This window comes from Aotus nancymaae, unplaced genomic scaffold (genome assembly GCF_030222135.1).
Source record: "Aotus nancymaae isolate 86718 unplaced genomic scaffold, 86718_ANA_hifiasm-v0.15.2.pri h1tg000065l, whole genome shotgun sequence".
Taxonomy (NCBI): domain Eukaryota; kingdom Metazoa; phylum Chordata; class Mammalia; order Primates; family Aotidae; genus Aotus; species Aotus nancymaae.
This window is the reverse complement of record NW_026988480.1, coordinates 10,764,048-10,791,714: the sequence shown is the minus strand read 5'-3', so window position 1 is coordinate 10,791,714 and position 27,667 is coordinate 10,764,048. Positions and strand designations below refer to the sequence as shown.

The 27,667-nt window shown below is 43.4% G+C and overlaps 1 protein-coding gene across 9 annotated transcripts in view; it reads left to right on the top strand.

Annotated features, from left to right (window-relative positions):
- Nucleotides 1-27,667, top strand: part of HECW1 (HECT, C2 and WW domain containing E3 ubiquitin protein ligase 1) — a 445,591-nt gene that overhangs the window by 391,312 nt on the left and 26,612 nt on the right. For all 9 annotated transcript variants that reach the window (XM_064366737.1, XM_064366740.1, XM_064366742.1 and 6 more), the window contains 3 exons: nt 132-252; nt 1,006-1,119; nt 1,982-2,134. In XM_064366737.1, the coding sequence (XP_064222807.1) occupies nt 132-252; nt 1,006-1,119; nt 1,982-2,134 (388 nt within the window). The remainder of the gene's footprint in view (nt 1-131; nt 253-1,005; nt 1,120-1,981; nt 2,135-27,667) is intronic.

Below are 27,667 nucleotides of genomic sequence, written 5' to 3'. Positions count from 1 at the left end.
CAGGAGGTGGAGGTTGCAGTGAGCCGAGATCACACCACCGCACTCCAGCCTGGGCAACAGAGCAAGACTCCATCTTGAAAAAAAAAAAAGAAGGAAAGAAAGTGATGACCTCTGTGTGCTTCTCTCTGCAGGTTTACAGAGAGCCAGCGCAAGAGCCCCTTCCCCCTACCGGAGAGACTTTGAGGCCAAGCTCCGCAATTTCTACAGAAAACTGGAAGCCAAAGGATTTGGTCAGGGTCCAGGGAAAATTAAGTGAGTGCTCCAGTGCTTGGTACTGAATTCAGACGGTAGATTTTTCTGTCCCTTTCTCCCCTACACCCTTGTAATATTGTTTTTGAGATTGGATACTCTGGTGTGGTAGAGGTTATGGGGGGGCGGAAAGAAGGAAGTTGGGAAGCTGGAAGGGAAAAAGAAAAGACATTAAGAAATTGGAAGAGAGGCAGGAAGAGAAGGAAAGAGAATGAGAAAGAACAGAAAATTTTAGACAAAGGCATGTAGAAAATCACAGGGTAGACCTTTTCAGAAAACAAAGAATCTTTAACTAAATTTAAAAATCTCACATTTCCCTTCACTTATTCTTGGGGAAAAAATTTAACTCATTAGTCAAATTTAAAGACTCTTGGTAACTTTGTAATTGAAGTCTAAGTAAAATGTCGTTTATATTTTCCCTTCTGGGTTTATTATTTTCATCTCAAAAAGCTGAACCCAAACTCAGGAATCTTAAGCAATATCCTATGAGTTGATCAAAATGAACTAACTTCAAGGTAGTTCAGTATGATGGAATGCATGGGCAGTGTACACATTTTTCTTGTGCTCCTTATGTTTTGAAAAGCGTGTTCAGATAATCCCTCGGTGAACTGATGGAACCTGCGTCCTGCTTTTCCTCTATCGTTGGAGAGACTAGGGAGTGACACGAACCTAAACCTGGGCACTCACAACTCACTTAGAACCCTGTCCAGTGTCCTGACTTCAGGGCCACCGCTCACCACCTCTTCTCCTTCTCAGGCTCATTATTCGCCGGGATCACTTGTTGGAAGGAACCTTCAATCAGGTGATGGCCTATTCGCGGAAAGAGCTCCAGCGAAACAAGCTCTACGTCACCTTTGTTGGAGAGGAGGGGTGAGGCACCAGGAGTTTTATACAGACACCTAAGCGTGGGTGGGCCAGAGCCTCAGGATCAGGGGTGATTTTTCTCAGGAGAGAGCAGAGTGGCTGTCAGCCTTCACCCCAAGGTGATTCTGATTGCATCCTCCCAGGAGGTCTTTTCAGATATTGCCAGGCTTTAAATGTCATATTCTTCAAAAACCTAAGATTATTCACATGCACAAGAGTCTGAGATCACATGGTCAAAGAATAAGCCAAAAATCCAGTCCCAGGGCACTGGATCTTTTCTTTTTAGGTGTTGTATCCTTCTGAGTATCTAATTTAAAAAACTCTTAAAGTACATATATGCAATACAACTTCATGCCAAACTTTTCATATCATTTCAGTGATTTCATGGGAAACTACCTCAACCATGAAAGGCAAGCCCATGTAGGGGGTGTATCAAAATAAATTTGGAAGGCTTTTCAGTCCACCCACATCACACACACACATACACACACACGCATACACGCATGCACGCACACACTCACTGTTGCAGGAAATTCTTTTATGTGTCCCACACAAAGGCCTTGTTTTCCATGGGCCAGCTGTGTGTTTCAGCTCAGAGGTGTTAGATGATCAAAAGAAAACATCAAGGAAAGCTGCCTTAAGAGTTTATCCATGGACATCTGGTTAAGAAACATCTCCAAACCAATTACTGCATCCTCATTTTCTACAGCAAATTGATACTTCCACTGGAATTCACTCCAAAGAGTAGAGGCTGCTCTCTGCTTTCCCCAGCACCCAACTCTGAAAGGGCCCACTAAAATCTAGGTGACAACAGGTCCCCCCACCTCCGAGCACAGAATGAGCTCCTGGACCTCTGCTTTCTTTGCAGCCTGGACTACAGTGGTCCCTCGCGGGAGTTCTTCTTCCTTCTGTCTCAGGAGCTCTTCAATCCTTACTATGGACTCTTTGAGTACTCGGCAAATGATACTTACACGGTGCAGATCAGCCCCATGTCCGCATTTGTAGAAAACCATCTCGAGTGGTAAGCTCTATCATGTTCACTTTCTTGTGTTTGAAAGTTCTCCTCTTTCTTTGTCAGAATTCAGCAGCATTTCTCAGACGCCACTGTGTTTAGAGCAGTAGCCAAATGTTATGAAGGATGATGAGAGTGAATGACAGAGCCCAAATAGGAAGACTCTATTAGTCTTCACCCGGAACACACAATGAATTTACCAAGGATACTGATAATATGTCAACTGCAAAATGATGTGAGAAAGAATAATTGCCTACTAAGAAGGCTCTAAGATCAGTAGACATAGGTCATGAATGTTGATGATTTTACTAAAATTATAAGGTTCCCAGCAGAGGCTTCATGGACGTATTTTTGGGTTTGAAATTCCTTGATCTTGGACCAATTACTTTAGCACTGTGGACACTGGCTTCCACATCTTACTGTAAAATATGGCTGTTAGGTCAGGTGATCTCTATGCATTCTTCTGACTTGAGAATCCAGTACATCTTTGGTTCATGGGTTGTCTGCTGTTGAGGTGTTCTATTACCACTTATTGATATGTGTAAGAAGATTGGTATCAGTTAATGCTGTGCAGTTTTGTGGGTGCAGATGTGGGTATTAGAGGTTTCCAGAAAGCTGCTGGGACATCTGGGATGCAGGCACTTTCCTGCTGCATCACCACATGCCTGATTTGAAAATTACCCCTGCTCTGACTTCAGGAGCTCCTGCCATTGAGAGGGAAATGAGTCCAGGAGATGGCTAATGTGGGTTCTTCTCTGACATGGCTTATTTATGCTGCTGTTGAAGGGAGCCGTTGGGGTGACACCTGGGCCAGCTGGTCTTAGAGCCCAAGCTCCTATAGTTTGGCTATAGAGCATCAGTATAACCCACCTGTGCTAAGGCTTCCGGACACGGCAGATGCCTTCTCTCCAGATGCACTCCCAGCCCTGAAGTTCTTGAGCTGAGGTAGAGTGAGTGCACATCAAGGGTTTGGCACAAGATGAAACAAAATGTGCCCTTTGCAGCCCCAGAATGTGTGAATAAATGGTTGGTGGAGCAGAGCAGGCAAGTCACTGCAGAAGGGCTCGAGAATGGAATCTGCCTCTCACTGGGCCCACATTCAGGCAGGCTCCATTCTGATGGTAGAGAGTGCTATGACCTGTAACACAGGAATATACACGTACACAGATTATACCTAGTACAGTCCCTCAACTCTCCCTTAGTTTGTGAGCATGACATTGAGGATGGTGTCTTAGAGGTCATGAATTGGAATCGGCAATCAACAGAGAAATATCTTCATCAAATATCTTACCATATAGGACTATGTTAGGTAGTGTGAGGAATACCTTCATTAATTTAACAGTTATAAATTAAACACATACTGTGTGCTGGGAGGATACAAACATGAAATGAGCAAGGTCTCATCCCTCAAAGAGACTAGTGTGAGGAACACATGAGTCAGCCAACAATTACAATAGCTTAAATGCTCAATTATACACACATATGCACATGTGGGCATGTGTTTGCCTGAGATACATAGATAAGCCTGAGAATTGTATTCAATCACAAGGGTAAAATAGCTCTCTCTGTCCAAGGTAGGGGATCAGGGAGTGGGGAGTGGAGTCTGTGAATCTTACAAAAGAGGGGACAGTGGCATAGGACAACAGGGACGAGCACTACGGTGGCATGAACGGGACCCGACGTTTGAAGAAAACCTTGGTGTCAAGCACGTTTCAGTGCAGCCACGAAATAAGGCCACAGGCGAAGGCCTGATGGGAAGCACAGATGATACTTGCGGCCCACACTTGGCTGGACTGCCTGCTGAGAGTGGCCTCCGTCGTTTTCCACAATGACTGTGCCTCGCCTGCTGCCCAGTCCCTGCAATCAAACTGGCTTTGTGGCCTTCTGCTCATTCATGCATTGCAGGGCTGAAGAGGCTCTGTGGATGTGTCTGTTACACTTTATCACATTGAGGAAGGAAATTGTGTGATACAGGGATTTTGCAAGAATTACCAAAGTTGTCTGGATGGATCCCTGATGAGGGTTTGACAGTGCCTGCCCTCGAGATGCAGGTTAACAGCTGTGTCCTTTGCTAGAGGACTTGGCCCCGCACTATGTGCTGACTTTCATCTGCTGATGTTCCCTCTCATGTGGAGAGTATTTGCAGTGCATCCTGGAAACACAATTGCAGGTAGCTTTCTGAGCCGACTAGCATTCTAACCTGAGCCTGTGGTGATGAGATTTCCTTCATCGACACTCTGGATGGCGCTGACTTGTGATTAAATGGGCAGGGAACTCCCCTCTGATTTAAATCTCCAACTCTGAATGCGTCAGTCCCGAGAGTCCTCAGCCTGGCATGCAAAACAACCCCCGCACTCCATGGGCAAAGATCAGATTGTATCATGACCCACCATGTGGAGTCATACTTTTCTTCTCTTATCAGTGGCTCCAAATTCCTGAGCAAGGGAAACTGGTTTTCTTTGCACAGAGCCACAGCTGACTGAACGTAAGCCACCTAGGTAGAATCTCATTTAGTTTTGGACAGGAAGCTCTGATCAGCTTTGGGACATCTTAACAAAAGCATGATGCCGCAGTTATTCCTTTTGTTTACTTTCATATCATAAGCCATCCTTGTGCCATGTGGCAAATAGATTAACAAACAAAACATGCAGGTTTCTATCTTGTGCCCCTGAGTGTCTCGTTAAGCTCTCTGCCCAGCATTTTAGCAAAGGGAGGCTAGGAGAGCCCAGATCTGGTGATGTGGCTGTGGGTATTTTGCACAAAATGCTGGCAGTGTGTGGGTGCTGTGACACCCGCCTGAAGACCTGTCGCTGTCATTCCTGCAGGCTGCAGGTCCATGACATTCAGGAAACCAGACTCCTGAGTCCTCAAATCTGATCGCCCATGACCGGTGCCACTGGCTGCCTCTTAACCACCCACAGGGTGGGCGTGGCTACCGCTGATCTGGGATGGGTATCAGGTGCTCCTTCCTCCCTCCCAGGGAGTTCATCAGGAGATTCTTGGGGGCTGTGAAGGGGATGATAATCATCATAGCTTGTGTATCACTCATGAGGAAATGGAGGGACCAACAGATTACAAGGCTTTTTATGGGCATAGCCTAGACTTTGTAAAGCAGAACATTGTCCCTTGACACAGGACAAGCCAGGGCAGGATTTGGCCTGAGTGGGGTACAGAGGTGTCTTCATGGACACCGACGCCCTGCCCACCTCCCTTCACTCTGGAATCAGAGATAAGCATGACCACAGACCTGAAATAAACATGGCAAACACAGGTCAGCTTCAAATGTTGTTTTTCCAAAAATAGAAATTTTACTCTCTAGTAAGACATATCAGAAAATGCTGTGAAATTGGTATTTACATTTTATAAAATTTATAAATGTATAAAATGCTGATGAGCTAAATGAATCTATTTTGTACTGCGGAGCATAATTTTATATGTTACCATAATCATTGATAAAAATCAGATGAATTTGCAAGTCAATTGCTTATAGGCTAGTGAAATAGTGAAATGACTGGAATTTTCCCTTAACTGGAAGAATTATTACCACTTAACATACACATATTTAATACCGATTGGTTTGCTATAGAGGAATAACTGAGAAACCAAATGCACTAACTAGAGTTTATATGAATGTTTTAACACAGCTGCTCTTACATGATTATGTTTTTTAATGCCTAGCAAAAATCCATTATAAGTCTTCAAAGGATTAAACATCACTCAGGATTGACACGGTACTCAGCTGTGGCTGGAGGCAGCAACTTTGCAGTGGTCAATTTTATCTTTTCTCGTTATTCTGCTTCTTTATCCTTCGCTGACCTTCTTCTGTGTCCTATACTCTTACACATTTTGTCTGAGTTCCCTCTAAAAAATAAGCTCTATTGGAGCAGAGACACTTTTGTCTTATTTTACTCTAGCACAATGCCTGGCACTTTGAGGTGTTCAGAACATCTCCTTGACCCCTGGGTGCATAAATGGGTATTAGTCCACGAGTCACACCAGCCTCTTCCTTGTACCAGGGTTAAGATTAATAGAGTGCTCCTTCCTGCCATATGCAATTAATTGCTAAAAGTTCACACTTTCCTGGATTGTCTGTGGTTCTAAAGCCCTTGCAAAGTCAGTGATAAATGCACATGTCCCTTAAGAGCTTTACACTCTGGGAACCTGCTCTGCACGATGCCTGAATGCTGCTTGTTACTGAAGGAAGGCCTCCTCCTCCTTCTCACACTGCAGCTGCTCCTGCAGCAGTCACTTCCAGGCTAGCCACTGCCCAAAGACATCAATGGAGAAGCCCCTGACACTGTGTCCTTCCCCTGAAAGCTCCCCTTTGAGAGTAGGTACTTGACATTCTGGGCTTCCTGCTTGTTGTGTGTGGGCTTTGTATCCATTGGAATAGAGCCAGCTTAATCAGAAGCCCTAGCAGGACATCGTGATTCCACCCACTTCCTTTCTTTCTAGTCCAGAGTTGAGAGATACCAATATGAATAAATATAGTGAAAATTCTGTGTTACACATGTTGAACAAACAGGAAAAAAAAAGTCTGTGTGTTTTTCTTTTTTTTGTTTGTTTTGGTCAGTTTTTTTTGTTTGTTTCTTTTTCATTTTGTTTTGCTGCCTTTGGCCTAAAGAGACTTTCTGCAACTGCTGTTTCATTACTTATTTGTACGACTGACTTCCAAACTGAAAGGACCCTGTCAAAGTCAGCAGTGATAATATTCAGGCCAAGGAGAGACAGGAGATGGAGTCAGAAGAGCTCTTTCAAAGCTGGAGCCTATAAGGGACCACCCACGGACACTGTGGTCACTTGTGGACACAGCCCCTGCCAGACCTGGCCACAGCAGGACAAAGCTGGAACTGGCACTCTGAGGCAACACTCCTCTTCCACCCTCCAGTCCCATCGGCCAAACCCAACCGTAAACCAGAGGACACAGGCTCTCCAGACACTGCAACCCACAGTGGCCAGTCCCCAGGTCACAGAGCAGGGCAGAAAAAGATGGGAAATTGGTGGGGGGTGGGAGAGCAGAGAATGGACAATAACTACAAGAGTCTGTACAACTCAGGATATTCAAAGCATCCACCAGAAATCTTAGAATTTACAAAACAGTATGTGTCTGTTGTATGTGTCTTTGATAACAGAAGTCTTGAAATACTATTCAGAATTTCTTTTTTCTTTTTTTTCTTTGAGACAGAGTTTTGCTCCTGTCCCCCAGGCTGGAGTGCAGTGGTACAAGGCCGACTCACTGCAATCTCCTCCTTCCCGGTTCAAGCGATTCTTCTGCCTTAGACTGCGGAGTAGCTGGATTTCATGCCCAGCTAATTTTTGTATTTTTAGTAGAGATGGGGTTTCGCCATGTTGGCAGGCTGGTCTTGAACTCCTGACTTCAGGTGATCCACCCACCTTGGCTTCCCAAAGTGCTGGAATTACAGGCGTGAGCCAACGTGCCTGGCCTGTTCCAAATTTCATATATTAATTCTTTGTTTATGATGATGTCACTTGCATATTGATGAGGCACTCATATGCTACTCTTTTTATCCTTTCCATATTTATTGTATCCTGATTTTCTATCTTTAAGGATATAAAAATTAATAATTAAGCTAAATAATGAAGGATCCATTGAGAACTTACTAATATACCAGACACTATTCTAGACACATTTGTCTAACAACATTATAACCCAGATGCTGAGTGATCTAACTTTAACAGATGAGGAAAATGAGGTGCAGACATCAACAAAGCCACAGAGATAGTCGAGGACCAGGCAGGAATTGGAACCCAGGTATCATGGCTCTAGCATCAGAATCCAGCCCCCCATACAAAGGCGAAGGCATATATAAAATTGGGCACATTAAAATACAGTGTGACCAATGCTGTGCATACCTCTATTATAGTCCATATCACATTGTATTATAATAATTAGGTACAAGGAACTTTGAAAAATTGGCTGGCAGAAAAGAGGAGCAGGGAATTCTAGATGGAAGGCCCAGCGTTCACACGACGTCGGTTTGGTGTGGCCTCAGAAGAGAGAAAGAGGCTGGAAGGGCATCCTGGTGTTGGATAGGGAAAAGCATTTGACAGCATTCCAGGGAGTTTGGGTTTGGTCATGAAGATGACAGTGACAGGGAGCCAGGCATGTCGTTAAGCGTAATAGAAGCGCCTGATCAGATCTGCATTTAAAATCAGAAAGTCAACTCTGGTTATAAGTGGAAGATGAACTGCAGTGGGTAATAGGGGTGTCATTTAAGAGGCTATTGAAAAAGTTGTTGGAGGAAAGATTAAAGAATCAAAATAGGGCAGAAGCAGTAGAAACAAAGATTTTCTGAAAGAGCATGAACAACTGAATGAACAAAATTTGGTGATAGATTATAAATGATGGGAGGTTAAGTATATGACAAGCTAAATAGCTTAAAATGACACTAGTGATCACCTGAAATTCTACCAAATACTTATCAGTACAATGACACCTTTTTAAAAATCAATCTACCATTCCTTCTTTATGTTGTACCTTCTATTTTAAATGATACTTCTTTATAATCTGAATCAGCCAGATTATTGTAGTACACTTCCAGAGGCTGTGAGATTTGTTATTTCAACATTTTTAATATTTATCAAAACTTCATGTCATTGGAAACTCTTCACTTACTTGCTACAAAATTATATATAAGAAAGTATCAAGTAAAAATGTTTGCATATTTTGAATGGAGGCATAAAAAGCAAAACTGTAAATGAATTGTGAAAGGTCCAAATTTATTATTATGTCTAATACAATACATGAATGTTGCAAATGCTTATAGTTTTAAACTATTATGTTTAGATAGGAAAGATTCACATTTAAATTCAAACATTCCCTTCTCTAAGGGTCTTTCCTGAGCACTCAGTTTAAAATAGTGCATCCATTTATAACTTTCCAACTTAACATCTTACTTTAATATGTTGACTGAATTTATCACTATATAAAGTAATAATATGCTTAGGCCGGGCGCGGTGGCTCACGCCTGTAATCCCAGCACTTTGGGAGGCTGAGGCAGGAGGATCACGAGGTCAGGAGATCGAGACCATCCTGGCTAACACAGTGAAACCCTATCTCTACTATAAATACAAAAAAATTAGCTGGGCGTGGTGGCATGTACCTGTAGTCCCAGCTACTCGGGAGGCTGAGGCAGGAGAATCGCTTGAACCTAGGAGGCAGAGGCTGCAGTGAGCCGAGATTGTGCCACTGCAGTCCAGCCTGAGCAAGAGAGCAAGACTCCATCTCAAAAATAAATAAATAAATATAAATATATAAATATGTGTGTGTGTGTGTGTGTGTGTATGTATGTTTATAATTTGTTGTCATTTCTTCCTGAAAATGTAAGCCGAGTGAGACCAGAGTCTTGCCTGTAGCTTTTCTAGTCACAAACTTGGCACTCAGTAAATATGTGTGGAAGGAAGGAAGGAAAAAAAGAAAGGAGTGAGGGAAGAAGAGAGGATGGATAGATAGGTGGATGGTTGAATGGAAGGATGGATGAATGAATGGGATACTTCTCAGGTAAAACTTCTTGGTTAATGAGAGTTTTTTTAATCTCATTTCAATTTTTAATTCAGAATATGTGAACTAAAAATAAGTAAAAACAGTAAAAAAAAAAAAAAAAAGTAAATTCGAAGCTTTTCACTAATTGCTGAGTCATTTACGCTTCTACTAGCTATTCTCTCTGAAATCACCACTGAAAATTCTTTTTATGTCCCAATCTTTCTGAATGTCACTTTTCCCAGAGCAAATCTAAGATGCCCTAAAGTCTAAACAATTGAAATAGCTGAGTTTCTTCTCTATTTCTAGGAAGAATTACCAGAGCCTCAGACACATTTCGTTTGTCTTACATACAGTCATGTTTCAGTTAACGACAGGGTTTCTTCCGAGAAATGCCTCACTAAGCAATGTTATAATTGGGTGAACATACAGAGTGGAATTACACAAACCTAGATGGGAGAGCCTACCGCACACCTATACTCTATGATATAACCTATTGCTCTTGGGGAACAAGTCTGCACAACATGCTACTATGCTGAATACTGTAGGCAATTGTAACACAATAGCAAGTATTTGTGCATCTCAACATAGCTAAACAAAGAAAAGGTACAGTAAATTTATTGTATAAAAGATAAGGAATGGTACAGCTGTATGGGGCAGCTCTGTTATAATCTTTTGAGACCACCGTCGTATATGTGGTCCATCGTTAACTGAAATGTGGTTATGTGGCACATGCCTGCGCTAACATGTATCATTTTTAAGAAATGACTATGTTATGAGTCACTCTTTACATAATTGTCAGTGTGAGAAGGATTTTCATAGCCAGATTTCAGATCCGATGCTGTTAATCAGTTTCTCTGCAGCCACCAGAAGGTCTTTGTGTTCATTTAAGTCTGTGGTGGTGACAAATCTAAACTTATGGGTGTCACAATGAGACATTTTACCACATCTCAAACCAAAATTTCCAAGATGGTCCCAAGGTCCTTTGCTAATTGCAAAATAAATAGATTCCCCTGCCCCCTCCTGCCCCAGACCCGACCTCTCTCCCTTCCCAAGCAGATACTACCTGGGTGGTAAAAATCTGTTTTCAGGCCTTTAGCAAGGGGAAGTGGGGGAGGAGGGAAGCTCTTTTGTGCATGTTTAGAGTTTGGCCAAGTGGGTATTAAGTGTAATTGTAGAGTTTTATGGAACTTAAGTAGTCCTGGATAACACACTTTAAATATCCCTTGCTACATCTGCAGAGTCTTGAATTAGTAGGTAGAAACCACAATATTATGAGATCCCACTGGGTGTCTCATGGCCCTTCAACCTCCCTCCCAGGGCCCTCCTGACAGAAGAGCTCAGTGTGGACTTTTGATCTGAGTTTAAGATCAGGTAAGCTCCAGCTCCAGCCCTACCCCTAACAACAGTTCCTGGGTTCTCTCATGAAAACCTACAAGAGCTTTGCAGACCCCTTCTCTGGCTGGATCTCAGTAGCCTCCCTTTCAATGCTCAAAGAAGCTGTGGGGCAAAAATTAGATGAGAAGTCACCATAGAATGTGCAGGATTGGTTGGGACTCTGCCTGTCCTATTTCTGAACCCAGCTTTCTTCAGAACTTGTGAGAAACTTCCAGTAGGAAAAGAATTAAGTATTTAGTTAATGATGCCAGTACTGTAACTGGGTATACAACTGAAGGAAAATGATGTTTGATTCCTCTCTACTTTGAAAACACGTGAAAAAAAGGAATAAAATTTCTTCAGGAAAATCTAGGTGAATCTATGCATATGCTAGAACATAAACATACTGAGAACGTAAAACGAACTCAAGAAACCTTGAATGGTAGAGACCTTTATAATCAGCAATCAATCTTTTTAATCAACAACTAGAATCTACAAAAGAAAAGATAGACTGGGCACAGTGGCTCACACCTGTAATCCCAGCACTTTGGGAGGCCGAGGAGGGTGGATCACATGAGGGCAAGAGTTTGAGACCATCCTGGCCAACATAGTGAAACCCTGATTCTACTAAAATACAAAAAATTAGCCGGGCCTAGTGGTACATGCCTGTAGTCCCAGCTACTTGGGAGACTAAGGCAGGGGAATCACTTGAAGCTTGGAGGTGGAAATTGCAGTAAGCCAAGATTGCACTGCTGTTCTCCAGCCTGGCGACAGAGCAAGACTCCATCTCAAAAAAAAAAAAAAAAAAAAAAAAAGTTAGCCCATAGAAACTAAAGCTGTAATATTCAGGACTTTTATAATAACAGGTAATATTTATTGAGTCCTTACTTTGGGCCAGGTATTTTTGCAAAGGCTCTACATGAATTACATATCCTGTTATAATCCTCTATTTTACAAAGGAAACTGATACCCATAGAGGTTTAAACCTGCCCAAGATAACAGCTAGTAAGTGGCAGAGGTAGGTAACAAACACATGCAGTCTGACTCTGGAGTGCAGACTTTCAAAAGCTATGCTGGACTGCCTCACAAAACACACAGGTGTGTTTATTTCAGCATTGTTTGTAAAGACACACAAACCTAGAAGCAATGCAGATGTCCATCAGCAGGGGAGTGGTTAAATTCATTATAGCAGATCCATGCTGCACAGTCATATGGGACATAAAAAGGACTGAATTAGAACCTTACCAGGTGATGGAGAGAGATTTCTTCAAGATACTGTTGAGAGAAGAAAAGCAGAAAAGCATGAAGAAAGCAATTCAAAAACTGAAAAATAGTAACCCCAAACCTGCGTGTATACAGCTAGAGATATGTCAGTATAAATATATTAGTATGCGATTATATGATTCGGATGAAAAACATGGAAGGGCACATTTTAGATTATCAATATGGGTCACAGGAGATAAGCCAAGGTGATGAGGAGTCAGCCAAGCCAGAAGAAGCCAAAATCTGAATAAAAATTACATCTGTGTCTAAAAAATAAATAAATCTCTTACAGCTAAGATGCCATTTGGTACAAATGTCTTAGCTTAATTATTAGTGGGAAACAAATGTCTTAGATAGGCATTCATCAACGCCTGAGGACTTGATGCTGGGTTCTGCAAACTGTTCCACACATGAGTTCCTGGCATACTGTAACTGCCTCACGTACATGGTATGACTATGCTCACCCTATCCCTGGGCTCTTCCCTTCTTTATCTCATTTTGCCATTTATCCCCCCTTTACTCAGCACAGAAATCTTTACTAATTCCCCACTGTCTACAAAATGGAGTCTCAATTCCTTGGATTCTCAAGACAGCCAAAGCACGAAGACCACCTGCCTTGAGACACCATCTGCCTCTCCCAGGCAGCTCCTCCTCTGCCCTCCCCACACCTCCTTAGGCTTCGCTCTGCACCCACATATGCGGGATTGTTTCTTCCGTTCCTCTTCTCTCATTTACATGGGCCCAAATTTCCCACCCTGAAAATCCACCTAAAATACTGTGCAGTTTCTTCATGATTTCTTCATGATTTTCTGAACCTTCTCAAGACAAATATGTTCATCTTCTCTTGAGTTCTTTTAAGAAACAAAGGTTTGCAAACCCTTTAGCTGGAACCTTGTTCTCCAATCTAGAACAGATGAAAGTGGAGCCAGGCCCCGGCAAGGAGGAGAGGCAGCTGCTCCACTGAGCCCTCGGGCTCTTTCTTCTCCCCTTCTCTCTGCTTCCGTGCAAAATGACTTGAGAAAGCCCTGCTCTAATCTACTGTCTGCATCTCTCCTTCCATCCCTCCCTGGCCACTTTGTGTTATAAGGATTTGTGTTAGCTTTGAAACTGGATCAGGGCATGTTCGGGTTTGCCCTCTGCAGCCAGCGTGGTTTCTGGCCTGGAGGCAGCACCCTTCAGGTCTTGAGGCAGGTGCCACACAGCAAAAGGCAAACTCAGGTTTCATGCCTGCTCCAACTCTCAGTAGACCCTTGGCAGCTTTCTTAACCTATCTGTGTCTCAGCTTCCTAGTTCATTAAAAGGACATAAGAGTGCCTGCTGTAGTTTGAATGATGTGTCTTTTAGAATTCAGATGTTGAAACTTAATCACCAATGTGATTATATTAAGAGGTGGGGTCTTTAAGAAGTGATTAAACAATGAGGACAGAGTCCTCATGAATGGGAGTAGGGTCCTTATAACAGGCCTTCAGAGAGTGAGTTTATCCACTAGGTACAGTACCACCACCACGACCAACCCCAGTTGTCACAACTAAAAATGTTTCCACTGCCATAATTCTCCTAGGAGGCAAAATCACTCTGTTTAGAACCACTGGTTTCATGATGGAAGACTGGAAAAAGAAAAGGTTACAGCAAAATTTTTGCAGGATTAAAAGTATTTCTGCAAACCTAGAGTTTTAGGAAAACGTCTTCATTCTTGGAATACGTTTTTGCTGTGGCTTGAATATATGTGCTTTTCCAAAATTCATAGGTTGGAACTTAACCCCTAAGGTGATGGTATTAAAAAGTGAGGCCTTGGCTAGGCGCCGTGGCTCATGCCTGTAATCTCAGCACTTCGGGAGGCCAAGGCGGGTGCATCACCTGAGGTCAGGAGTTCAAGACCAGCCTGACCAACATGGTGAAACCCTGTCTCTACTAAAAATACAAAACTTAGCTGAACATGGTGGTACATGCCTGTAATCCCAGCTACTCAGAAGGCTGAGGCAGGAAAATTGCTTAAACCTGAGAGGTGGAGGTTGCAGTGAGCCGAGATCGCACCATTGCACTCCAGCCTGGGCAACGAGAGTGAAACTCCATCTCAACAAAGAAAAAAAATAAGAAGAAGTGAGGCCTTTGGGAAAGTGATTAAGTCAGGAGGTTTGTGAATGAGATCAGTGCCCTTATAAAAGAGGCTGGAGTACCCTAGTCCCTTTTGCTCTTCTCATTCTGCCATTTGAGGATACAGCAAAGTGTCCATCTTAGAAGCAGAGAAAAGCCCTTACCAGACACTAAATCTTTTGGCACCTTTATCCTGGATTTCTCAGCTTCAGAGCTGTGAGAAATAAATTTCTATTATTTGTCAATTACTCAGGCCATGGTATTTTGTTATAGCCACAGGAATGGTCTAAGACACTCATATATTAGACCTCTCTGGTTATTGAACCAGCGTCACTGAACCACAGACTTTAGTTCTCAAATCTACTTGGCAAGTGAAGAACTTACTTTAAGTAATGATCTTCAAGTAATGGCCAGGTGAGAGCCTCGGTGCGGTCAGTCCACTGAGTTCATGTTCTGAGTCCCTGCTAGTCCATCCAGAAGAGAGTCCCCCACATGCTGTCATCATTTGCTTCCCAAGACAGTTGCCTCCCGGACCTAGTCAGAGGGAAACGCTCAGACAGAAGCCACGCCTCTGTCTCCAGCCGTAAGTGGGCTGCTGGAAGGATTCTCACACAGTTGCTGTGGCTCTTCATGAAGGCGGGAGGTTAGCTGTGGCCCCGGGGTGCTGTCACCTGCCCTGCAACAGCCACCTCACCCTCCAAGCAGTCCTGCAGCTGTAATGCGGGAGTTCCAGATGCCATGCCTCAGTCCTCCCACAGGCCAAGAGGGAAAAATTACAAAGCAAACCACTGGTGGGGATGCCAGGGCCCACACCAAACCCACTATTAGCTGTGGAGACAGGAGACTCACCTACGGCCAAACCCTGAACTCAGCCCACAAGAACGTGCACAGAGCACAGGGAATGAAAGCAATGCTGGCCTTGGTGTAAAAGCCAGGAGCAGGGAAATGGGATTCTGCCAGGAGGACAGCAAGCTGCACACAATCAAAACGCCGCTTCCCTAATAGTTATTCCAAAAACAGCCCCACGGTGGGGATGATACTGTTGGTGCTTCCCCTTACTCTTTGTACCGCATGTTCACTTTCCATAGGTAATTCTGCTCGGTTTGTTCGTTTGTTTGTTTGTTTGTTTTGAGACAGAGTTTCACTCTTGTTGCCCAGGCTGGAGTGCAGTGGCGTGATCTCGGCTCACTGCAACCTCCTCCTCCTGGGTTCAAGCGATTCTCCCACCTCAGCCTCCCGAGTAGATGGGATTACAGGTGTGAGCCACCAGGCCTGTCTAATTTTTGTATTTTTAGTAGAGAGGGGGTTTCACCATGTTGGCCAGGCTGGTCTCGAACTCCTGACCTCAGGTGATTCACCTGCTCAGCCTCCCAAAGTGCTGGGATTACAGGCATGAGCCAGCACACCTAGCCTTCCTCATATTTTTTAATACCCACAACAAACAGCCCTGAGAACTGCTCTTTCTAGGAGCTTGGCTGTGTGGGGCCACTAGAAGGATGCATGGCTTTTGAGGAGACAATGTCGGAAGAGAGAGAAAGTCTTGAATTATAAGAGAGAGCAAACAGTGGATGGAACGAGAGCCCAGAGGAGGCAGGGAAAGGGGATGGATAGCCCAAGTGAAAAAGAGTCAGCCTCAGCAGGAGAATCGCTTGAACCTGGGTGGCGGAGTCTGCATTGAGCAGAGATCTCACCATTGTACTCCAGCCTGAGCAACAAGAGGGAAACTTCATCTCAAAAAAAAAGAAAAAAGTCATCCCCTTTGTCCTTGGGACTGAGGGAAATAAATGGCAAGTGTGGATTGCAGATGTATTTACTAATGAGAGAGGCGCACAAAGCAACAGCCAGAGGGAGGGAGAGGCTGGTGACATGAGGGGGATTAGATAAAAGGAAGACCCCCCCCAATTAGTGGGGTGTGAGGAGGCAAGGATGCATGTGCCTGCAGGTGGTGGTGCGAAAGGAGGCTAAGTAGCGCCCTTCATACGCTCAGCTTCTAGAAGAGACGAAGCCTTTGTCCTCCATCTCTTCTTCCAGTATCTGAGCAGAAAATGCAATGAGTGATGCCTAAGGCAAAAAACTTCACTTTTGACCTCCAGACTATGTTTTTCATCTTAAAGAAAAAAAAAAAAAAAAGGATGAGGGACTTGGAGTGGGTGGTTCTCAAATTTTAGTTGACAACTGCAGAATTTATTTTAAATGCAGATTTCCATAACCCACCCCATAGAGTCTGATCTTCAGGCACCTAGATCTTAACAAGCACCCCAGGGATTCAGATACCAATGGAAGGGTCACCCCCACCTTTGAGAAATTCTGCCTTAGATGCTAGCAGCGTCAAGAGCCTTTCAAAGTGTGAGAGAAGAAAGCTGGCTGTTCATGCAGTTTTCACACTCTGAAATGAAATCTACCCCAGGCAGACACAACAGGTTTCACTAGATTTTCTCATACATAAGAAGTTAGAAAATATGAAAGGCCCAAACCTGAAGGCAGTAACACTGGATAAAGCCTGGAAACATACAGTGTGTGGGAACGTCATGAAGGTCCTCATGTACTTAAATAATGAAGTTGAGAAAGGATAATTATTTTTAATTAATCAAAGGAGGATAAGGAAAGAGGGGTATCTTTGAGATGGGTTTCAAAAAATGTAATAGAACTTAGCAATTATGAAGTACTTTTCATCTTCAAAGAACTTATTAACATTAAATTATTCTTTCTTTTCATTCTCCTGTGAGGTAAATAAGCAAATATTAACATTATTATCCCTTATTTGTAGATGGGAAGAGAGGAGTGGAGAGGCTTTGACATGCCCATGCAGAGCCAAAATTGAAAGGACTTTTTTTCACAAGTTCCTACTAGAGACTGTGGAGATCCAGGTTTGGGGCTATTGTTTCACCTCTAGCTCTCCTGTGTGCTTGTAATATTTGGAAAAGAAATTACCACAAAATTATGTAAAGCAATCATTAGTGGGAGGTGGAAGGAGCACCTGTGTCCTGTACAAGGAGAGGAAATGCTATTTACAAGTCTGCAAATTTCCCTGGTATATCAGGATTTAAACTGAGGAAGTTTTCACAAGAATCAGAGTTAATTAACTTCAGCAGACTCTTTTCATTATCTTATTTCATCATCCTAATATAAAATGGGACTTAAAAATTAGGCTTTATTTGTTGATTCAAAACTCTTTTTTATGAATATATTATGGCTTGATTGCACAAATGAATGTCGATGCTGCCTGCCTTAGAAATTTGCTTTGAGGACAAAGGAAAGTATAGCACTCTAGTAACAATATCAAGCCCAAGAATCAGTTGGAATATGTGGTCAGCATCGTGGCTGAGAAATTTTTAGGCTTGACCCTAAGTATAAAAATTAACAAAATTGGAACTATTATTTAAATTACTGAAATGTACTTTCCACGAAATCAGTTCATTTCCCGATTATTTAAATGCCAAATAGAATGAACAGAATCAACATATTGCATTCAGAAGTCTTTTTGTCTGTTGGGAGAGGTTTAAAAAGCAAATTATATGAAAGTATAGAGACGTCTTTCTGTTCAGCCCAATTTCATGAGAGGAGGGATGCATTCAGCGGGGTGGAGGGTAGAGAGTTTGACAGCAACAGAAACTGGAGTGACAGGAGGGGTGGGGCCCAGTGTAAACCACCTCGCATGGGTTTTTCTCAATTAAGAATAACACAGCTGAAAAAAGTACTGAAATGGCATTGGCAGAGGTGGACCAGGGACAGAAGTGCAGTCATAATCAAATCGAGAACAGAACCAAGGTAGCCCAGTGATCTCAGGATCTGAGAAGGGGAATGCTTGGTGGAGATGTATATAACCAATGATCAGGAAGATCATTGTGAAATGATACTGGGAATCACTGTAGACCTCTAGGAAAGTGAGTGATGTAATCCAGGAGATGGATCCTCCACCCTAGGCAAGAAAAGATCAGCCTTGGGACCTTTAGGGGTACAGAGGAGAGGGGAGGCTTCCCACTTTCAGATGATGAATAGCAAACAGAGTCTTCACTGGCTGTCCCTACTGTCCAGACTTCTAGGGACTTTCTCTTTATCATCTGATTTTAAAGAATATCAATTAATTCTGTTATCTAAAGAAAAATATCATCAGTAGATAAATCTTCAAAACAATAAAACATCATAGAACACTGTCACAAACCTCAAGATTATGCTGATTTAGTATATGGTTTGGCTTACGCATTCCATGTTTTTCCTCTATGCAATTAATTCAGAACCAATTACTTAAATAGCTTCAAGTACTTCTGGTACCAATTGTATCAGTACATAGATCTTGTGTGGCATGGCAACTTGATGATGTCAGAGCCATTGCTATTTTGCCAGTCATGTGAAAATTATAAAATGCTACATCAGTTTAGACTTAGGTCATATTTAAATAATTATAACATCTTCCTGAAGCATAATGTCACTAGATTGTACACTCCATGGGAGCAGGAGGGCCTTGTCTATTATGCTCACTAAGTGTTCCAGCAGTTAGCACAGTACCTTGTATATGATAGGTAACATGATTTGCAGAAAGATTGAATGAATGGAAATTCTAAACATTGTTTGGCATACCTAAAGTAGACTTTTTTTTAACCTGACTCAAATTTATTGAAATATTGTGCATTGATTAAGGTATCACACGTAAAAGAGAGATAATGGCATTTAAAGGGTCGATAAGGCAGTCTGGTTTCTGTCTGGAACACGATGGCATTGCCATTCCTGTATTCTCTGGTCTGCGCAGCTCAAGTAATTAAGACTTCTAGCCGGTCACAGTGGCTCACGCCTGTAATCCTAGCACTTTGGGAGGCCGAGGTGGGTGGATCACCTGAGGTCAGGAGTTCAAGACCAGCCTGGCCATCATGGTGAAACCCCATCTTTAAGGAGAAAAAAAAAAAAAAAAAAAGACTTACAAACCTTCACCTTCCTGGATTATCCAGTTAGATGAAGATATAGTGAGGCCAGGTGCAGTGGCTCATGTAATCCCAACACTTTGGGAGGCCAAGGCAGGAAGATTGCTTGTGTCCAGGAGTTTGAGACCAGCCTGGGCAACATAGCAAGACCTATCTCTACAAAAAATAAATTAGCCAGATGTGGTGGTGGGCACCTGTGTTCCCAGCTACTTGGGAGACTAAGGCGAGAGTATTGCTGGAGCCCAGGAGGTCAAGGTTGCAGTGAGCAGAGATCGCATCACTGCGTTCAGCCTGGGCAACAGAGTGAGACTCTGTCTGAAAAAGAAAAAAATTAGATGAATATACAGCAAATTTCAGAGCACTTTAGTTATCCAGGCAAGCAGGCTTTTATGGTTGAATTTTCTATATAATTCTGGGCTTGGAACTAGACACTGTATCTCATTCTAAAACTCGAAAAATTCTCTTCTTGCATGAAATTAAATATATTACTTTAGTAGAACGACTTACAAATTACAAGACCCTATGCTCAGTGAAAAGTGCTCCAGACAAGCAAGGAGGAGGGATATGCTTCAGGTGGGCACTCCCTCACTTTCCTAAGGCTACCGTAGCAAATTACCACAAACTGGCCCTTCTCAGTTCTGGAAGCCAGAAGGCCAAAATCAAGGTGTTAGCAAGGCCACACTCCCTCCGAAGGCTCCAGGGGAGAACGTTTTTTGCCTCTTTCAGCCTCTGGGGTTTCAGGGGTTCCTTGGCTTGTGGCTGCATCACTCCAGTCTCTACCTCTGTCTCACATGGCCTTCTCATCCGTTCCTGTGTCCTCTCCTCTCTATCTAAGGACACTTATCAATGGATTAGGGCCCACCTGGATAATCCAAGATCATCTTATCTTGAGATCCTTTACTTAATTATATCTTCAAAGACTTTTTCTAAATAACATCACATTTACAGGTTCCAGGGTTTAGGACATGGGCATGTTTTGTGGGGACCAACATTCAACCCATTCAGATACCTCCCATCATGGAAACCTCCAAATTTAATAATGCAGTGTTATATTTCACTGTGAACCTTTGGAGTGTCTGTCTGAAGAATATACCAGATATTGATAGAAAATCCACCAGTCTTCCCAACAGCCCCCAAAAGCCTCTGAGAAGAAATCGGTAGTATTCTCCCAAACAGGGAAACAGGAGAAAAAGATTTTAACTGTTTGCCTGAGCTCATAAAGCAAATTCACAAAAAAAGTCAACCTGGAGAACTAATGACTGAGGCTCAGACAACAGTAAAATAGCTAGAAGATTAAATAACCAAAAGCTGAACTATTAGCTAACGTTAGTAGCTAAACTGAGAGCTGAGCTATTTTGGTCCATTGATTAACTACTTTGATTAATTTTGTCCAATGAATTGTTCAGTCATTTGACTGTGAAAGGCTGCTGGCCTGGATAACTAAATGTACATCACTTTTGTGACTTGCAGACATAATCTCAGTCATGAGCATCCATGATATTGCAGAACAAAATATTTGAACTCTCTCAATAAAGAATACTTGGAGGTTAAGGAGGAAACACACCTTAGAGGTCAATGAAAGCATCTTTGAGTGTTTTTCATTATAATTTTCTGGCCAGGGCCAGAGTGGTAACATACCTAGACACATCTAGACACAGCAGGAAATCAAAGGTGGGATCATGTTCTCTATATTTATGGGAAGGTTTATTTTCCTAGATCTTTGTTCCTCAACTCCTTTCCACATTAACCTAACTTAATCCTTATAATCTGTGAAAATGTGATTGATACATTCAGTATTAATACAAGGTAAACAGAATGATGGGTCAAAAAATATCCACACTTTCAAATGATCAATTTTACTGCAACTATTTTTTCATTGAATTGAGAAGCAATACTAAATATGTTATTTGCCGATATAGTCAGAGGGTATGTTAGAGTCTGCACAAGGTACTCTTAGAAGTGCTTTCTCCAAAAGGGAGGCACACTGCACGCTTGGCCAGCCACATTGAGGGGAAGCAGCTCTGGTCTCACTCCTCTGTCCCCTGCAGGGCACACATTCATTAATGGAGGGGACTTGGCGGCACCAGGGCTAGACATTCATTTCAGTTGCTAATTAGCAATCGGAAGATAATATCCTGTCATTATCTTGTGTGGGCGGAGTCTCTTTCACAGCAGATGAAGAACATTTCAAGTTTTCCGGGCTAATTTGTAAAACCGTTTCCACACACAGGGAAGCTATGAAAACCAAATATAAATCATGCCTTGCAATATTTAAACAATTTTTGTGGGCATTGGGGAGGGGATTTCTTACACATTCCCTAAAACATTATCTGAATAAAGGTGGGTATAGGTAATAGACCAAACCTACCTAACCCCTGTGGCGGTGACCTACATTCCACTCCAGCCACCTGCTCCCACAGTGGCCCTCCCAACCTCATTATCACCCAGAACTGTGCCATGTCAGAAACTGAAAACTCTGAAATCTCACTGTCAATCATTCTGCAGCCGGCGTTCCCAGCTCCTCCCCCTGCCACCACTCCTTGCCAGGCTCATTCTCACCTTGGATTCTGTGTCTTCTCATAGTCTGGCATGGTTTCCTTCATCCCAGACCTCCTGAGTGCCTTTGTTCCCTGAACACCCCGTTCCCTCCCTGCTCCATGCTTGCGCCCCAGCTAACAGACAAAACGCCTCTGTGCAGCAATATTGCAACTCACTCTTCCGCATTCCGTGCCAGAGTAGTTTTCTATACCTCTAGCCCTGGAGAAAATGAAATAATTCCAAGAAAGGGTACAATTCTGAATCACACTCTCTGACCTCAGAAAGTTCCACAGCAAAGCTCACCAGTCCTGTTATGGGAGCATCTTCCATTTCACTGTCCCAAAAGCCTCCACCAACCAAAATCGCCTCCACTGTGAGAGTTCTTTAGACCCTACTGAAATGGAAACACTTCAATTTCTCACCCCAAATACAAATGCTACCCAACCTTAACACCCTCCTCGGAGTCTGGAGTCCCTTCCTACACTCAAGGTGGACCCACCCACTCGAGCTGTGGGCCCACCGGTCCCCATCTCCACGCCACTCCCCAGTCATCCCTTTCTCACAGATCTTTACACTTCATGCTCTCCCCCTGCTTCTGCTCCTCTCCCTCACTCACTTCCTCACTTACTGAAGTCTGATTTCAGTCATCGTCACCAGCGCTGTCCTTTCCAGGAACAGCAGAGACCATCTAATCAACAGGGCTAGTGAACTCTTACCACTATTTATTTGTCTGTTTATTTATTTTGAGATAGAGTCTCGCTCTGTCACAGAGTGCAGTAGTGCAATCTCAGCTCACTGTAACCTCTGCCTCCCAAGTTCAAGTGATTCTCCTGCCTCAGTCTCCCACGTAGCTGGCATTACAGGCCTGTGCCACCACACCCAGGTCATTTTTTTTTTTTTTTTTTTTTGTATTTTTATTAGAGATGGGGTTTCAGCCTGTTGGCCAGGCTGGTCTCAAAGTCCTGACCTCAGGTGATCCACCCACCTTGGCCTCCCAAAGTGCTGAGATTACAGCCACCACACCTGGCCCACTCTTTACTTTAATGGACTCTTTACTGCAGTGGATACAGACTCCTATATGAAATTCTACCTCATTAGATTCTGACATGCCATGTCACCTAGTTTTTATTATATCTTTATTATAAGTAAATAAACATAGTTTTATCGCATCAGTAAGGTACACTCATTATGAAAAAGATTAACATACATAAGAAAATATCTTCATACAGAAATAAATGCCATTATTCTTCTGATCTAAGTTTTTCCATATTTATGGATGGATGGATGGATGGATGGATGGATGGAAAGACAGATATAGTTTTATATAAAATATAGCAATGTAATCAAAGCTACTGCTTTATAAACTTCTCTCCGTACTAACATATGAATTCTAAATTTATATTTTCAGCTCTGACCTCTCTGTTGAGCTTCAAACTGTATTATCAAAATACCAACGAGGCATCTCCACTTTGATCCTCCTCCAGGTTAACAATTAATCTCTCCCACATAGCCACTTCTTCCTGTCATCCTTCTCTTCCACTGCTGCTCACAGAAAGCTCACTGTCCTGCTGATTTACCCCTAAAATATTCAGCTGGATCCCCTTGACATAATATCCTCCAAATCTGCCTCCTCCTAAAATCTATATTCTTCCTATGGCTGCAAAGCGATTACCCTAAAAATGCCAAAACAAGCATTTCACTCCCAAATTTAAACCTGTCGATGGGTCCTCATCATCTACGATTTAAAGGGTAAACTTGTTGGCATGGAAAAAAAGACCTTCCAGGATCTCCTGCTTCCTCTCTCCACAACTTTATCTCAAATCTTGTCCTTCCTCATTATGTATGCTCTAGTAATCGTGAATTGCACGCTTTCTAAACACATCCCATTGTATCTCCTGACTCTTTCCCAATGTGATTTTATTTTCTTGGAAAGCCTTTCCCTGTCTTCTTAAGCAGATTAATTTCTATTCATTCTTCCATGCTAATTATCAGGCTTTCCTCAGTTGTCACCTCCTTCAGGAGGCCTGCCTGGATTTAATCTCCCCAGAGCCAAGCTATGCTTCCTCCCCTGAGTTCTCACAGAACCCTGTGCACTCCTCTTCTACACACTTGCTCATGGTGATGAGATGCCGCATTGCTGTGTCTATCTCCCTTCCTATCTTGGAAACTCAAAATGAACAGGTACCTTAGGATCTTTCTATGTTCCTAGGACATGGTAGGCTCTTGATAAGTTTGTTGATATTGGAAATGTATGAACACACTGCAATTTCCCTCACACTGAAACAACAAAAACCCAAACCCCCATTGATGTCACGCCCTCCTCCAATGACCACTCCACTGCTCCCCTTTAGAGGTACATTCCTAGAAAGAGTTATCTGTGCTGGCTTTCTCCACTGCCTCTCCTCCCATTCTCTCCAGCCAGCTTCTTCCCCTGCACCTGTCATGAAGGTTGCCAGTGCCATCTGGTGACTCTCAGACCGCCTACTGCCTGATCTCAGAGGCACTTGACACAGTCGGCCTCTGCCTCCTTCTGGTACCACGAGCTCCACAGCCCTCGGTTCCTCCAGCCTTGCTGCCTGTTCCTTCTCATGTACTTTATTGTTGCCTCTCATCTTCCATATCCCTAAACGGTGCATCGGTTAACATTCAGCCCTGGGTCTGCCTCTCCATCTGCACAAACTTCCTCCTTGATCTTGTCCAGATGCCTGACTTCAAATGCCATCTGCATCCTGACAGCCCCACAGTGACATCTGTAGCACGGCCCTGTGCCCAGAGATACTGACTCTGTACAACTGCCTACTCCACAGCTCCACTCAGATATTAATAGGCAGCACAGACAAAATATGTCTGAAAGACAACTCTCCATTTCCTCCTCCAAACCCTCTGTTTTGGTGTTTCCCATCTCAGTAAATGGCACCCAGTTGCTCTGGCCCAAGGCCATGGACTGTTCTCGGTGCCTCTCTTTTTCTCATCTCCTCCCGTAAATACATCAGTAAATCCCCTTGTTTCTATCACGAAAATACATCCAGACTTTGACCTCATCACCTCCGCTACTACCCACAGTAGAAGCCACCATCACCTCCCATCTGGATGCAGAAGCCTCCAGACAGCCTCTGCCTCCACTCTTGCCAGACTCACCTCTCTCCATACAGCATCCAGAGTGATCATTTTAACACATCAGTTCATTCCAAAGACCCTACATGAAACTTCCAGTGGGTTCCCATTATACTTAGAATGAAATCTAAAATCCTTCCCATGGCCTGCCAAGTTTGGCATGATCTATCCCCTGGGTGCCTCTCCAGACTCATTTTCTGCCATTTCCCCCTTCTCTCTCTGGGGTCCAGGGCCACTGGCCTCTTTTCATTGCTCAGATAAACCACATACCTTCCCACCTTAGATCCCTAAGCTGTCTCCCAGCTTGCGATGCTCATTCTCCAGGAGCTCACTCTTTTTCCCTATTCAGATCCTGCATCATCCCTCAGAAATGTTGATGCTCCCAGGCACATTCAGAAGGAATTATTCTCCCCACTCATCACTTCTCCCAAAGAAACCTGCAGCCCAAATTCTTGGTGGGAGTTTAAGATGATATTGGTGGGGTAGGAAGTATACTTCAGATTCAGAGAGTGATGAAGAGCTGCTCAGATGTGCAGAGTGAGGCACAAAGCCGTGGGGGTATAACCTGCATTGCCTCAGAGGGCCCAAGCAGCCTTCCTGAAGTTTTCAGGAAAGGCAAGTGATGCCTATGTGTCAATTAGAAAGAAGTATATCATCACCCGTTTAGATACATTTTCCCGCACCCTATGCTCCATTCCAGTGGTTCTCAAGAGACATTCATTTTACACCATCACTCTCTCCACCAGTGGACATTGGCAATGTCAGGGGTTCTCAAGAGACGTTCATTTTACGCCATCACTCTCTCCACCAGTGGACATTGGCAATGTCAGGAGATAGTTTGGGTTGTTACAACTTGGAAGGCCAGTAGTACTGGCATCTAGGAGGTAGAGGTCAGAGATGCTATTAAACATCCTGTAATATGCAGGACAGCAAACATCAATAGTGCTGAGGCTGAGGAACCAGCTCTATTCTTTTGAGAACTGCAAAAGACTCCTTAAAGGAACTTAACGCAGGTCCTGGTCCGTTACCAGGGAAGCAGTGTCTGGGAAAGATCCAGGAAGTATCAGAGATAGAACACATGATGGCTACAGAGAGAATCTTCTAGACTTCAGCTGACACAAACCACCTGGCTGTCAACCTGCAAGAGGTAGGCAGTGCGTAGGTGCATGCAGTCCCCAGAGTCATAGCTTGGGAAACAGGCCATTGCGATGGTGTCTTGGGGGCATCCAGGCAAGCATGCAGTTATAGCAACCCTCTGGCCTCATTCACTGACCCAACAAAATGTGTGAACCCCTAAAATTGCCAGTACAGTGTTTGTTTCGACAGACATTTGTGCTCCAGAAGATGCCATAGTGGTTAGAAGAGGCCTTGGTAGACTAACGACTGTGCAGGGTTTTCAGCAGACCTGTGCCCTGCCGAGTGTTCCTGCGTCTGCCTCAGCCCCCATCTCCTCACCAAAGGCCCAAGAGCCAAGCACATTATCACCAAATGCCCAGCCTCTTTACAGTGCCCAGTACACCATGTGATCACCTCTCCAGGCAGGAAGAGCCTGCTTTGGGTCCCCCGAGTCTGAAGCTTATCAGGGAGTATTTTTCATGCTGAGTTGTAATGCATCAAAAGATGCAGCAGCCAAGAATTAAGCAGACGGGGACAATAGCCAGACCTGTTGAGGCAACAGGTCAAGAAGAAGAGACTCAGGTCACCAAAACCAGGAGACCCCTTGAATCAATCCTTAGCAGCCTAAGCTTAATGCCAGGAAATCAAACTGCCAGAACTGCCCTACAGAGCCTTTTCAGACTGGATGCATTACCTGGGTGCTGCACTGAGGGTTTCACTCATTTTATATCACTTTCATATAAAAGGATTAACTAGAAGCCTTTTAAAGTCTTTTCTTTCACTGTCCAAAGTGTCCTTCCAGAGTATCATTAGGTCTTTTATTTTCTTTGCTTGGTGAGCTATCCTGCTTCCCTTCCATAAATCGTGGCCTGTAAATAAGAGACAAACTCTTGCAAACTTCCCAACTGCATTTTTTTGTCATTACAAAAACTGCTTTCATTTAAAGACTCTGTTGAAAAATACACTGAAATCATTGTATACTAATTCCCGCTAAAACATGTTCCCCTGCAGTGGTTCACTGGAGAGACTGAAGAGGGAGAGAAGGAAGGGAGAGAGAGAGACCTGCTATTTCAGCCCCTTGATGTAAAACATTTCTACATCTTCCCGTACATTAACTCGGCCCCTAAACTCTCCTCTGCAGTTTGCTGTTTCTGTCCATCTTCCTGGATGGAGACCTACCGTAGACATTGGAAATTTGAGCAATTAACCTAGTCAAACAGGGTTCAAATGATATATGACATTTCAGACATTTTCTGTGAGTTTGTATAGTTGTGCTCCACTGGGATAAAACCAGATGATGGTTTTCAATTTAATTCCATTCAACAAATCTTGATTGAGACCTTACCTGTGCCAAGCACCATGATACATAAATGCTGTTTATAAACAGAGCAGAAGTTTGCAGCAGGAAATTGCAGGCTAGCCGCTGTCAGCCCAATCCACATTTTCACTCTGCAATCCAGAATGGATATTTAGGACTAGGGTTCCAAGTGTGGCGTAAGAAGCTAGACATGTCAGTCTATCGATGGGAATTTATTAGACTCTCAGGTGGACGGACCTCCACTAGTCCTTGTATGAAGGACTTTTAGCATCTTAGCAGCTGTCCTAGCATCTTTTAGCGTCTCA